The sequence below is a fragment of the Mangifera indica genome, unplaced genomic scaffold (assembly GCF_011075055.1).
Source record: "Mangifera indica cultivar Alphonso unplaced genomic scaffold, CATAS_Mindica_2.1 Un_0025, whole genome shotgun sequence".
Lineage (NCBI taxonomy): Eukaryota > Viridiplantae > Streptophyta > Magnoliopsida > Sapindales > Anacardiaceae > Mangifera > Mangifera indica.
In genome coordinates, this window is record NW_025401117.1 from 52,258 (window position 1) to 67,852 (window position 15,595).

Consider the following 15,595-nt stretch of genomic DNA (forward strand, 5'->3'; position numbering starts at 1 on the left):
CAATCTACCGTTTTCATTTTTATAATTGCATCATAAATCATTTGGTCAGGCACGTAGTTTGCCTAAACATGAAATGCACCACTTACACTAATCTCAATTACGTTATTGGGATCTATTTTGACTTAGAAACATGCCTGAACCCTTTTTTTTTTTTTTTCAAGTAATCTCAAAGTTATACTAAATAGCTAAACAAAACTGTTATCAGCATAACCTAAAATAGAATCATCTCAAGTGATGAATATTAATTTTAAAATTAAACAAGTGAGTTAGCCTTGAAATTAGGCAGAACAAGACCGGATTGGAAAAACCTAGAATGATAATTCCATATCCACTCTGATTTCCCCGCCTATTGACCACACATAGAAATATGGTTGCATTGTAATTCGACCTAACCCTTGTTCAAATAAAAGACTAAAGCCATTTTCATAAATAACCCAAGTTCGTTGATAGTGTAAGCTCAACTTAGACGCCAAAGTTGAATTACTTCAATCTCAAAATAAGCTCATTAAGTTTAAGTCAATCTTGTTATAACCCTTGTTTAGACTCCACCCGCTTCAAATCCAATCTCTACTAGGAAGTAAAATTGGATTCGAAGCGGCCTTATTCAAACTCAAAATGAGTTTGGCCCGAACAAACTCAAACACAAACCCGAGCATGAGCTGAAAAGTAAAACTAGAAACGAATTCAAGCCCGACCCCAAACTACAGTCGTGCTCAGCTCGCAAGCCAAGCATAACTCATTTAAACCCTTAGCAAACAACGTTATTTCTAGCTTTATCTACAGATAAGATTAGATTCAAAACAAACTTGTTCAATTGAAGCTAATGTTATGCTACCCGAAACGAGCTTAGCTCAGACAAACATGAACACAAGCCTGAGACAGCAAACATTAACCCAATCACGAACATGTGAGTGAGCAAGTTCGACGAGTACAAACTTGAACCTGAGCCAAGTCCAGTCCAAAACGAGTCAAGCTCTGTTCAAACTCAGCTTGGCTCGACTTATTTCCATCCCTACTAGGAAGTTTCATTTCAACATCAATGATTATATTAATAGAGTTTCATATAAGCAATTTTCAACAAAAATATGGCCTTGACCAATTGATCAATTTGGTTAAGTACATTAATATGGAACTCAACCACAAGAATTTTGACACAAACATATGGGTGGTAAAATTTTTGTGAGAAATTGTAAACATTTTCATCTAATGAATCAACAATCGAATAGAATTATGAATCGGAAAATTCAACAATAGCTTCAGAAACTCAATCGGTTAAAAAAATGTTTAAGTTAATAGTACGTAGGCAACCTAGAAGAATTGATAAGTATGCTATATATTCAATATGAGCATTGTGTGGTGTGTACTTGCGAGCACTACAATATCATATCAGGGTAAGACCCTTTACAGCCAAAAACAATGATAAAACTTGTGCAAAACTAGTAACAAAATTTTTACCGCAGGATTACCACTTCAATTCTGGATTAGAGCAACAAAATAAATTCACTTTTCAGATTTTGCCTCCCTAAACTCCTAATTCGATGTAGCTGTCAATAAAAGAGAAAACAAATTGACCAACTTTAGATTAAATATTGAGAAACTCAGCAATATGCACCACAAATTGAAGGCTCATGCAACCAGCAAAAACCTTTATCAAGCTGATAAATTTTCAAATTTGCCAATGTCAAAGAAGGGTACATTTCAATGATATGCAACCTGAATTGTTCCCTACTTGCAACCAGCACAAACATGTATCCAGGTGCTAAAATAAAGTTTTAAAATAAAATATATATGTAGGTGGATTACCTTTACCAGCAGGTTCATCCTGAGGTTTCATGGCTGGGAAGAGGAGAACCTCCTGTTACAAAATAAGATACAAGTGATGAACACTGACTGCTAAAAACGCAACTAATGCCAAGGAAGAAATGCATGAGAGAGAACACAAACCTTGATGTTTTGAGAGTCGGTAAACAACATGGTCAGCCGATCAATTCCCAAACCCCATCCACCCGTTGGAGGCAATCCATACTCTAGAGCCATACAAAATGTCTCATCCAGAGCCATTGCTTCATCATCACCTGATTGTCGGTCCTGATATTTGAACAAGACTTCAGATCACAAAATTCATGGCGGATTATTATGACAAAATTGTGACCCCAAATTCTAAACATTTGCCATACCTTTAGTTGTTCAGCAAATCGTTGACGCTGTACAACAGGATCATTCAGCTCAGTGTATGCATTGCAAAGCTGTGTAGTTGCATAATAGTGAGAAATAATAGTATTTAAAGACCAAAAAAGAACTACATCAAAATGGGCAAATGAAAAAAAAAAACAAACAAACTAGAATCCTATAATCAGATGAGCATACTTCATGCTTGTTAATGAACAATTCAAAACGTTCAGTCAAGCCTGGCTTTGATCTGTGCCACTTCGCCAAAGGACTCATTATCTCAGGATGGTTAATGATGAAGGCAGGATCAACGCACATCTCTTCCAAAAAGTGACCCACAAGCTGCCACCACAGAAAAATAAGATTAATCAATAAGATAGATAATACAGTTAGAACATAAGGCATTTCGGGGAGTAATATATGGTGCATGCATGTTCCAGTTGAATATTCATGCTTAGAGTTCATATGTGCACACGTGTATGTGAAAAATTAAATCTTCTATTTGATAATCCAGGACACAGACTACTGAAGGTCCTGAACCCACACCACCAAGCCTCAACAAATAGATGGGAAGGGACAAAAAAATTACTGATAAAATCACAAATATTAGCTCAGGAAAAACTTCTTATATAATGATTATGCTTAAATAACAGTGAAAAGAATATTTCAGCCAGAGGCCAAGTATAAATAGAAATAGAAACATAAAACAAGAGTCACAACAAAGATCTTTTGTTTTTAGTCCTGTAGACCTTTTCTAAAACAATATAATTTTCCTATGTTCCCAAATCCAAAACTTTAAGAATCATAGTACATACTACACAATAGAAGGGCAATAAAAGTTTTCAATTTGCGTCAATAAATTTGATAGTCAACCAAAAAAGAAAATTAACCTTGTCTAACAGCCGGGCTGTTGTTTGAGGAGGGGGACATTTGATATCATACTTTAAGCAAGCATCCTGCAGATATTTGTTAGCCTCATCACTTGATAGGTCTTTTGGTATATTGAGGTTAGCCATCTTCTCCAACTCATCTATCATATCAATCCTTCTGTAACATTAAAACAATCAGGACAAATTCAACCCCAAAACAGATCTTCACACAGACGTTTAATTTTATAACCTTGATAACCCAAAAATAAAGGATTGTGGACCTGAAAGGAGGTGTGAAATCAATCTCGATTGGATCCTTATCAGGCCCATTAGCATGATATTTGATTTTATAGCCACCGGTAATTTCCTTGACCATCCCTGTTTCATTTAAACAAAGTCAAAAGTTGTCTAAAGCCTGGTTGAAAAAGAAAAGCTTAATATACTGGAAACTCAGATTTCCCAAAATATCAATATTTTCTCCTTACCACTCAGCATACATTCAGTAAGTTCCATCAAATCATTGTAGTCTGCAAAAGCCATATAGAACTCGCAAGTGGTGAATTCAGGATTATGAGTCAAATCAATACCCTCATTTCTAAATTGTTTTCCAATCTCATAAACTCTATCCAGTCCACCAACAACTAGCTCCTTAAGATACAGTTCAGGTGCAATGCGCATAAACAACTTCATATTAAGCTCATTGTGATGGGTAACAAAAGGACGTGCAGCTGCTCCACCAGCAATCATGTTCATCATGGGTGTTTCAACCTAAAGGTGAATACAGAATTAATGAAAATAAAAAGTATACTCAAGCCAAATATATATATATATATATTTGTATGCTAATTCCAGCAAAGAAAGTGAACCACTGAACAACCAGACAGATGACTAACCTCCAAGAAATCAAGATTGTCAAGGAATTTCCTAATATAAGAAATAATCTTCGCTCTGGTCTTGAATATCTGTCGAACTTCCAGATTCAACATCAAGTCCAAGTAACGTTGACGATACCGAGTTTCCTACAAAGGAATATTAACATTTTAAATCACTGCTAACAAAAGGTCAAATTTAAACTAAATTGATGAAAAGTAAATATTAACACGCTTACAATATTCACATAATTACCAAAAACACTACAAAATTCCTCAGGCTCAAACCAAAAGTAATTATTAATAAAATAATACAGATTAAAAAGGAAGAAATGAGAGATTAGATATTAAAAGTGAAATCCGTGGCTCACCACCAAAAATTATGCAAGAATTAAGAGGATTAAATAGTCAGACAAGCTTCATCTATTGCACTAGAGGGCCTGCCTAGAAGCATTAGAGGGTGACTACATTTGTCAACACACAAAGCAGGTTTGTTCACAATACTGAAGTGACATCCCTCTTAGCAAATTATTCATATTATTTCCCTGTTGCTATAGCTCCAAACGCTTATTTTTATGGAAAAAAAAATTGCAATTAGGCTATTATATTAAGAAAAAAAGAGGATACAACATAATGGACAAGCCGACCGAAAAAAAGAAAGGAAAAAGCTTTTCAAAACCCAAAATTTCAGAAGCTACACAAGAAAAAGTTAGCTCAAATCCAAAAACAAGTGAAGCCTTAGCCTATAAATCAAGAAGATCCTTTCTAATTAGGCTACTGAAGCTTCCCAACTTTGAAGAATAAAGAAAAACAGAGCTTCCTTACATTTCAAGGATATAAAAGCCCATGAGAGAAGCCCAAAGTTCCCTACTGGACTATTTAGTAAAATACAAAAGCAGTGTGTTGCAACTCAAGAATAACTTCTCCTTTTGAAAATTATTTTCAGCCATTATCACACACTCCAGCTTCAATCCTAAGGCCAACAATGTCCACTTAAGTTTGGAAGACAAGATATCAATAATAAGTAAGATCCTCAGTCTCACGTACTGATATCACCTACTAACATCAACCAAGGTTTTGCTCAAATTAGGATCGCCAACAGACAGGCCAAATAATTCCAACTAGCCTGAGCTTACATATGTGAAGGTTTGATGGAAAAATTCTACAACAACTGTTCATGGTTTGGTTTTGAACCAACTTTTTGTGAAAGCCTTAGGTGCATACCACTGGAAAAAATAACATGTACTTTTTATCAAGTATAACACAATCAAATATAATTATTAAGCAATGAAAGATGATAATGATAGTACTTGATTTTAGTACTTACAATATATATAAGCAGAAAAACACAGATCTGCAAATTTTGCACTATACATATATGTGTGGTTATACACACATGCAAAAACTTGAATACATTAGATGGAGTAGATTATTTTGATTTATACAGATGTAGCATTGTCATAAGATGGTAATGAAAAAGACTATTCCCAGAACTCTCCAATGATGACCCTCAAAATATTTTTCTATGGAAGGCTCAACTAAAATTCCAAAAAGGGCTTGAACGCTGGCAGTAAATAATCCAAGGTACTAATTGCAGCATGTTTATTGTTTAACATAATCATCAAACCTATTAAAAATTTTCATGAGTTGGTTAACAAGGTGACACTAGTTATTACAGTGTTTGACTCATTACACATTAAAAAATAATAATTTGCTATACCAGTATATCTCATGTTTCCAAGACCTGGACATTGCCAAGCTTAAGATAAAGGAGAAACACTCAAAACAGACTAACTCCAATTGAGCTGTGAATACCACAATCAATCCTTACCACAGGTTTAGCACTAAATATATCAACAAATGTAAAGACAAAAAAAACCGATCTCAAATCTTATATGTTGTTCTCTAATTAGCTTCTTGCATTTTGCATCAGAATTTCATGCAGATCCAAATGTATGACAATGCACACTTAATACACCAAGATAATCTATGCATGCCCAAATTGGATGCAGTTTAATTTCATGAACATGGTCCAAAACATCTAAAAAGCGCAAAAATGACTTCTTAATAATTGATATAACTGATACCTGATCTTTTAATATATAATTGTCAGGGTTCCTGGTACTTCCTGGGACCCATATGTCAGCTTTCTGCAGAAAAAGGATCAGATAGCTAACACCATGAAAGAATCTTCGTCAAAATCAAATCTTTCAGAACAAAATTTGCACACCTTAGAATTATCCACAGCAGGATCAGGTTTAATTTTGTTCCCCTTAGTATTATCCCCACCAAGACTGGGTTTCTTACTTGGCATCATATGGAGACAATGAGAAAGCACCACGAATATTTTAGGAAAGATACTCAATTCCCCTCTCTTAGTTTTTCCTGGAAAAATGAGGAAGAGAAAAATTAAACCAAAAATATGCAACTAACTAGTATAAAGGTTTGTATCTCAGACCAGAAAACGCACTACCATCAATTGCAAATGAAGATACATTTTTATGTTTTTTTGGGTGGATAAAAAACTATTAAGTGGGATCACCACTTTGTCCAGCAGATCTCTACTACAGCTAATATATTTTTAGATATTTTTAAGCACAATCAATCAGACAAAAATCAATTACTTCTTGAATCCAAATAAAGTGATCTGCCACAGGTAACGTATTCTGATATTTTCTAAGCTCAATCAAGCTGACCAAATCAATAACTTCTAGAATCCACGTATAGTGAATTAAAACGATAATGTGAATTAATTAACAATTTTAACATCCAACCTGGGAATCCAGTGACACCAACGATGTCACCACGCTTCACACTAGAATGGAACTTCGAAAATTCAACTTCGTCCATGCCTGACTTACTACAATCAGTAAATTCCAATTAGTTAGCCCAAATAGAATGATAACAATAAAACAAAACAGAACAAAAAGGGAATCAGAAACAAATACCTAACAAAATACAAGAAGAGAGGTTGTTTATTTGGTGTCACATATTGAAAGATACAGGATATGGAATTTTTCAACCTTGACGGGCAAATAGTACCAACTCATACAAACTACAAATTATTATAACCGCACTTATAAAACCAGGGCCAATTCTATCTTGGAGAAAAATTCAAATTCTTCCTCCTTGTCTTTTTATTTCAGATAAGTAATCATTTCCCCTGATTCAACTTTTAACACTCAGGATAAAATTCTTATCTTGACTTCATTTCATTTTTATGGTTTTACAATAGCTTTTGATATTTTATCCCAAAACTATTTTAGAGCTTTTAAGTAAATAATTTTCTTAAAATTTCTTGAAACCCTTACTTTAAAAATAAAAAATTATATTTGAATGTTTAATCAAGCTAGACCTTAATAGTTAAAGTATTCAGTTAGTTGAACAAATAAAAATAATGACATAGAAAAATCTCACTATTATTGCAGAAACGTAAATTTATTTGTAATTTAACCCCATCCTACTCATCCTCCCAAATTGAAAGAGAAAATATGTAAAATGCAAATGACTTTAAGAAATAGATAATATAGTAATCAAAAAAAAAAAAAAAACCTAGCATCAGCCATAACTTGGAGTTTTGCACCACCACCATGCAAATCATAGAAGAAGAGCTTTGATGATGAAGATCGTTTGCTCATGATTCTTCCTGGAGAAAAAAAGTTTGATATTTAAAAAAATAAAAAAAATCAGAAGATAGCTACAATGCTCAAAGTCCCATTTTTTATACCTGCCAATGATAGAGTCACTTCCTCGAGATGCTCCCCATTGCCTAGGCCCCCATATTTCTCAGTATACTCAAGTATAGACACGTCAACAAAGAATTTGTGGGGATATGGATTTTTTCCATCAGCCTTCTGGGAAGAAAGATATTTCACTCGATTTTCGAAGTATTGCTGCAGAAGAAACAAATCAGAGAAACAAAACAGCAAACAGGTGTTATCTGCAAAAGAAATACAAGATGGCCTCAAATTTTTTTGCTGAGAACCATGCAATCATACCGTTGGATCCATATCTTCATCATCAGCTGCAGGTTTCTGGTTCTGCACGCTTGCCTTGGCAGCTGCCTGGAATTTGTAAACAAATGTGTAACTAACATCAAATCATTAACTACATTACACATTTCTAGTCTCTTGATCCTCAGACAAGAAGATTATAACACCAACATTAGCACACACTTATGATTTAACTTCAAATTATTAACTACATTACACCTATTCTAGTTTCTTAATCCTTACAACGAACAAAAAATCAACAATATGCATAAACACATATGTTCAAACTAATAACTTCATTACTTCTATTTTGGTCTATCCTCAAAGAAGAACAAAAACCAACAAATAGAAAAACCGAATACAAATACCCAATATACATATAAAAAACTCAACCAGCTATCAGCTTAAAATAAACGCTAAGTACATGTTTCGCCTTTTCCTCTTCTTTACGCTTCCTCTCCTCCTCTCTTTGCTTGTTCTTCAGCTCCTTCTTGCGCGCACTGAACACACGAAACCCACAAGAGATAAATCAGTTAACTAAAATTCAAAAAATAGAAAAGAAATAAAAAAAGGGAAAATTCATTATTTAAAAAATCCCAGAAATGATAGAGAAAGAAGGAGACTTTTTGCTTATTGTTTCTTCGGGAGCTGAAGATTCAGAAGAGGATGAATCCATGGCCAAGCTCGAAACAGCTTTGGCTGTTTCGCCAACTGAGCCCTCCATTACCTTTGGCTCGTTTGTGCGTGGGTCTGAGTGTGAGATGGCAAGCTGTGAAAGTCGAATGAGAGAGAGGGAAGTAGAAGATGAAGGGAAGAGCCGCCACTGAGACAGTATATGTAGGGTTTCTATTTGTTAAGTTGAGAAAAAATTGATCTAAAAGGAAAATATGTAAGGAGTAAATGACACCGTGTCCCGCCTAAGGATTGGACTAAGGAATAACAATTTTTCACATAAAATTATATTTTATTTCAAAAAAAAAAAAAAAACACTATTGATGTAAAAGTATATAGTAATCTCACTGTCCATTAATTTTGAAAAATTAAAAAATAAATCTCTTACATGTTAAACCCACATATTTTAAATATGACATTTAGCTTTTAAAAAATTTTTGAAAATTTATAAAACAATCCCTAAATTTTTGAAAACTTTAGTAGTCAACTTCTTTCATTCACTACTTTTATGGTGTCATTGATGTTAACCCCTATCACTTTTTCTCCTGTTATAATATGAGTTGTCATTGATTATAACTTAAAATAGTTAAGTTAAAAAATGAGAGGAAATGGTACAACAGAATTAAGGAAGAAAAAGAAAATGATGAAATCAATAATGGCTTGAAAACGAGACGAGTGGAAGGAGTGAGGGGGAAAAAAAGGAAAGAAATAAGTTATTATGTAATTTGGATATTTAAAGTGTTTATTTTTAATTTTTATTAATTTAAAATTATATGATAAATTTAAAAAATAAAATAATAATCTCACTTTCGAGAGTTTTTTTTTAATCATTAATATTGTTTCATTTTATGTTGAAAAGTGTTACTTTATATCATTTTAAGGGTGACGAGGTGTTTTTATATCAAACCTTAAGTGGAAAAAGGTAATATACTCGTATATTTTATGTTGTAATGCCTAATACTAATTTGACACTTGATAATAGTACTCCTTTGGCATATGATTTTTTTCTTTTTTTATTATTATTAAAATTACTAAAATTAAAATTAAATAACCTACTTTTGGAGGATCCATAGAATGAATTGGTGAATTGGATTGTGATATAAACCTAGGTATAAAGACACTCTAAATACCAGTTCGTAAGAGTGATGAGTTGACCATGCTTTGCAATTCCAATGTCCATTGTGTCGGCTCATAAGTGAATACTGCAATGTTGATGTTATCACTTGTATTGTGCAATTGTAATTAATACCATTCAATTATAATTAAAAGGCATGATTGTCTAACTCATATTAGTTCTAAATGAATATTATAATGTCGATATCACCACATTTATCACTTTTGTAAAACAAAAATAGGATAGATGACTTTGAAGCTTGTACATAAAAACAATGTAAAAGTCCCTCCCTAGAGCCAAAGCCTGTATAAAAAGCTCATATTTTCCAAGAGATACTTAGTCCCATACCCTCCAATAGAGTATCCTACCCAATGTTTGATGAAATGATATTCCCACTTGTCAAATTTTAAAGAGTCATTTTATCACACTTTTGTTAAATTTGTTAAAAAATATGCTAATTTTTTTATGAAATTGTTGAAAAGAAAAGATAAACCCTCAAACTAAATATATTTTGTCCTTAAAATTTATTAACTAAATTGTTTATCTCTAATTAATATTAATTTCAATCAGAAATAATTAAAAATTTTACTTGTACAAAAATAGATAAAGGTTGCCAATAACGTAGAATCGCATGCTTAGGGTGAGCTCTAATTTTGAAAATGTTAGAGGCGTTAATGAATTTTTTAGAGGATTCTTTGGAGATTTGAAAAAGTTTAGGAATTTTTTTAATTAAAAATTTTTAATATGCCCTTCAAAAGTTTGGAAAAAGACTTTTTCACCTCCTAGAACTACACAAATTGCAACAAATTAAGAGTGTAAATATAATATTTCAATCTATTAGAACTATAATTATAGTTTAAAAAATATAAGGTGTGAATAACTCAGTTCAAGTCTAGTCCTAATATAGGTTAAAAATCATCTCCTTTTTTTAAGGAGGATAAAATTATGTCACATTCATAGTGTAAAACACTAGAGATGATAATTTCAATTTGAATTTAAGGTCCTCAACCTTTTCCAATCCTAATGGGGAAAAAATCTCCAAATAAAAATAAGAAAAAGAACGGGGACGAGGATATATGTGTCCCCTCCCCTCCTTATCCCATGTCTATCATCGTCTCTTTATATTAATATTTTTACTTAAAATACTAACATACTTTTATAATTTTAGATTATTTATGTTTTTAAAATTCATTTATATTTTTGTTGTGTATATTAAGGTAGTTGGCATGTGTTATTTGTGACACTTGAAATAAGTTTGTTTTAATTTTAGTTAATTTTATTGTTTAATATATTTATGTTGTGTTTAAAGAGTACGGGATAGAGATTTTTTACCATGGCTATAGGTACTAGGAGGGGGAGGGGACAATAAATCTCTGTCATCTGTGTAACGGAGACAAGGATGGGGATGGGGAATAGGGTACTCGGCCCCACCTCTTCTCATTGTTATCCCTATAATTGATGCAGACCTGACTCCATCACCATTTTTGGATTCCAAATCTTCCTCAAGCCTCCATGTCATCCAAGAGTTTAAGAAGAATGAAAATCCAACAACTCACAAGCCAAAAGAAGCATTGTTTTCTTATTTTTGGCCTACTCTCACTTTTGGGCATAACCTCATAACATGCAGTCAAGGTCCAAGTGAATAGTTTGCACTCATTAGTCCAAAAAAGCAACAAATGATGTCCATTTCGAGCCCAAACCGTCCAAAGAGCTTTAAGAAACCCATTTGGCTCAAACTTGTATATTTAGTTGCTTTAAAACTAGATGAAAACTTTGTTGCAAAAATAGGAGACATATTTCTTAGATTTAGGGAAAAAGATAACCACTTTTGTTTAGATATGGGCTTAGTATATGATGGATGACTTAGCATATATTAAGGAGTTTGGTTGATTTTTAATTAATTTTGTTGACAAAATTGTATCATTGTCATCCATGCTTTCTATATAAAGGGGTGGGCCTTCTTTATTTGTACTTTTTTGGGTTGGCATTTTGAATGAAACTTGAGATAAAGCATTGAAGCTTTTATCTCTCATTTCCTTTATCCAATCATCTTGGTGGAAGATTAGTGGTGGAAGGCCCTAAGGTTGGTGGAATTATTCATTTATGCCTTGGTTTCATTTTTATATTCTTAAAATCCAAAGTTGAATGCATTTGTGTATGTTTGAAGTGTATGCACCAGAGAGTTGCAAAGAAATTACTAAATCTACCACTGAGTTTTATCTTCATTTTGATTGTTTTATCTTGTCTCATTTTTGTGTTGTCATAGATCAAAAGATATCTCATTGTGTTGTGAATGTATTAATATAAGTTTGGTTTGGATTGGAATTTGTCTTGACTGTCAACTCGAATGAATTGAAAAACTGCCCTTTTCAAATGAATAGTGAAAACAAATTTTTGTATTTTGGATGTTGTTACATGTTTTGGCTAAGAATGTACCAATAACACTCATAAGTATGTCTAAAGGTAATTTTGTCGTCTTTTCTCTTTTGGTTGCTTTAATTTTTTTAGTATAAGGAACCATGTATGGTTGTACACATCCAGAGTGTATGCCCAAACATGAGTCAAGAAAGGTATAATTGTCATTTTAAGCATATCACATGATTTGCTCATGTAAAGGAGGATGTATGACTATGCATATTGATGGTGCACATTCATATACCAGAGAAATAAGGAACAATGCTGGCTAAGTAGCGATATATGTCTATGCATAACAAAATCTATAACCGTACATAGGGTTTAAATTTTGGATAAAAACGTTTTCAATGATCACAAGTCATGGTTTTTATCATGAAACCATTGGTACACCAGTGCACAAGGGTTGCACGATCGTAAGTGACATTATTTATGTAAAATAAAAAAAAGGTGAAGGTTGGGTGTTAAGGCATTTGTGCATTTTGTTTATTTTTACTGTACAAGAGAAACAAGAGAGAGTTGTGAGAGATATTAATGTGATTAAAGAGTATTGGAAGAGAGTGTGGGATCACCAGAAATAACTCCAAAAACCACATGAAGATTTTGTTTCAACGAAGGAAAGGTAGGTAAAATAACTATGGTTTTAAGAATTCTAGACGAACTGATTGGCATGTTGTAGTTTAGATCCTGTACATTTACGTTTGAATACCTAGCCTAAATGGATTATAATCTGTGCATTATACTTATTAATAGGAGAATAACTATGTCATTGATGAACTAGGTTGGTATAATATGATGTTTCAGTATTAGAGACTTATTTTAGTGTCAATAGGAGTAGAGATTGATTGGTTGTATTAGAAAATGCTAGAAACAAATTATCAAATGATGATGTACGACCGTACAAATAGGTCGTACTATTGTAAATGCTTTAAATAGGCAATGATCAATTTGTGCATTAGTTCACACTCGTGAGGTTGTATAACTAGGTTATGTATTGTTATACATTATCAGGTGTATGCTAGTACATGTTCAAAGCGAACGCACAATCGTGTAGAGGTATTTCAATATGAGGACAATGTATGACCATGAAGAATGAAATTAAGGTTAACAAGTGTTAGTCAAGTTAGCATGTTGTTAGCAAGGATTTTACGATGCACAATTATGACTCCAAGGAATGTACGTTCGTACATAGTCCTTTAGAGGTATGGGCATGTATGGTTTAGTCATGCTCATACATAGTAGAGAAAAGAGATTTTGCCCCTATGATATACACTAGAATGAGGATAAGGATAGTGAGGCTTTTTTAAAGGCAACTCAAGAGAGTTAACAAATTATACATGCTTAATTGTGTAAAAGATGACATAAACCCTAAACAAAACAAACTTGAGTTGAATTCAGAAAAGTTAAGAAAATGATGTACATCAATTTAGTCACCATCTATGTGCGAAGTGGCGTAGTATATATAAAAGCAATAAGGTTAAAAGCTAAATGCCTATAAGATGCATCATACACTCGACACCAAGGCGTATTAACAACTCATTTATATTCAAGTGCGCATGATAAAAGAGAATTGCACTAGTTTAGTTCTTCACATGGTCAACGTGATGTTTCACATATGTGCTCGTGGTAAAGGTCATTTGATGATGGTTAATAGTTAGTAGTTTTGTAGTTATGTATACGTGGAAAAAGGAAGGATTATGATTAGATTCCTCAAGGGAAGGACTCCGATCAGATTCCTCGTGTGACAAGGGTGTCAATGATTAGTTAGCTCGATGCTCAATCAATATAATGTTATGTGCACTAGTAGTTGTAAACATCTGAGATATTATTTAGTATGTATTCACATGACATCAGAGATGCCAAGATTAGGAGTTGTTATCTCAATGATATCGTAAGCTTAGGACTAGTCATCTAGGATGATAGTGCTTATGGAGTTAGGGCATGAATATGTTATAGATTAGTCGGATGGGTATCAAGGATGTTGAAAAACATCCAAAGGTAGACCACAACCTTATGAGATTTCAGTTCAGCTTAGAAACGCTAGTTTAGTTATGTTGTGCTAAGGGTAATGAAAGGTTACCTACTTATTGAGTGTTATAGCACTCACACATTCTTTTGTTTGTGATTTTGCAAATATACAAGGTGAATAGCGAGACATGCAAGAGAGCTAGTGATCTAACTTATGGAGCTTGCATGGCATTTTAGTCATTTGTATTTATTTGTAAGTTATTGTATTGGATTTATAGTTTGGGATTACGTATGATGATTATACAATATTTAGTTATGGATTTGTATTTTAGACATGGATTGTATGACTTTATGTGTTTTGATTGGAAATGGTTTTGTTTAAGTTGTTATATACACCTTTTTGCACGCAATGCACTATTAAGTGTATATCATACTTTTAATTATGTTGTTTATTTGAGTAGAAATTTTAAATATACACGTCTCTTTGAGTTTATATTTTATATAATATGGAAAAGGTGTCATATACAGTAAAATCCATACACACACACAATGGAGCCTACTAGCCAAATTGTTTTTATTTGTTAAAGGCTTTTGTCCAATGGTATAATATTACATGGATCTGACCGAATTGAGTACTTGGCTTTAAAGTTAACATTAACATATCTTTTTGCTTTTTTAAATAAAAAAAAGTAGGTAAAACTAATAAGAATTTTTTTCCTATTTTATTTTATATAGTAATTGAAGAGCCTCAATTATTTTGGAAAACTATAAGTATACCCTTATTTAGTAGATATTGATAATTGCAAGGTTTCTTTTATTTTCATGCGTTTATTGTAATTTGAAGAAAAAAATTAATAATCAATAATATTTTATACATTATCAATTAGTAAACAAAGATATAATTATTGACATATCATCATATGACTATAAAAATATCTTAATAGCTAATATAATCCTAGATGATGAGATTATGATTATTTAAAAACTTATGGAAAATTAAAACTTTCATATAAATAATTGATCAAAATCAAAACCCATAATAATGAACTTAGAATAAAGGGAAAGGGAAAGAAGTGTTGAAAATTTATATTGTTTGGAGCCTCTCAACCCAAGCCTCTTACGTTTATTTCTTCAAGCAACTAGCTTGAAATTCTGCTTGTAAAAATCACTTCTCTTTATAATAGTTTTTTGAAATTTCACCTAATTACACTAATTTATTAATGATTGTATCCAAAAATAGTGATACAAGATTTCACCCAATAAGATGGTTACAAATAAAAAAAAATGGAAATGCCTTTACAAAGGCTAATACAAAATATGAAGTATGATGATTCTCTCAAATGTATGGGTATGAGCTTTAGAGAGAATTTTTTAGGAGAAAAAAAGTATAAATTTTATATATATGATCTCTAACTTTATCAAATTGAAAATAACATGAATTTATCGGCTTAGATGGCTAGGAAGATTGTTATGACTGTTGGATTTAGAGAGGTGCCTGTTGACATCTAAAAATGAGTTTTTTTTCTCTTG

General features: G+C 32.5%; 1 protein-coding gene across 1 annotated transcript; it reads right to left on the bottom strand.

Moving 5' to 3' along the window:
* Nucleotides 1–1,233: 1,233 nt before the first annotated feature.
* On the bottom strand, nt 1,234–8,753 carry LOC123206128 (lysine--tRNA ligase, cytoplasmic-like). The gene is made up of 17 exons (XM_044623259.1): nt 8,523–8,753; nt 8,324–8,399; nt 7,906–7,971; nt 7,635–7,800; nt 7,460–7,553; nt 6,682–6,767; nt 6,138–6,292; nt 5,995–6,057; nt 3,932–4,057; nt 3,524–3,806; nt 3,320–3,416; nt 3,060–3,216; nt 2,368–2,511; nt 2,178–2,246; nt 1,945–2,088; nt 1,804–1,855; nt 1,234–1,544 (listed from the first exon to the last, which is right to left on the bottom strand). The coding sequence occupies exons 1-17, from the start codon at nt 8,621–8,623 to the stop codon at nt 1,531–1,533; spliced, it is 1,893 nt and encodes a 630-aa protein (XP_044479194.1). The 5' UTR covers nt 8,624–8,753; the 3' UTR covers nt 1,234–1,530.
* Nucleotides 8,754–15,595: the final 6,842 nt, after the last annotated feature.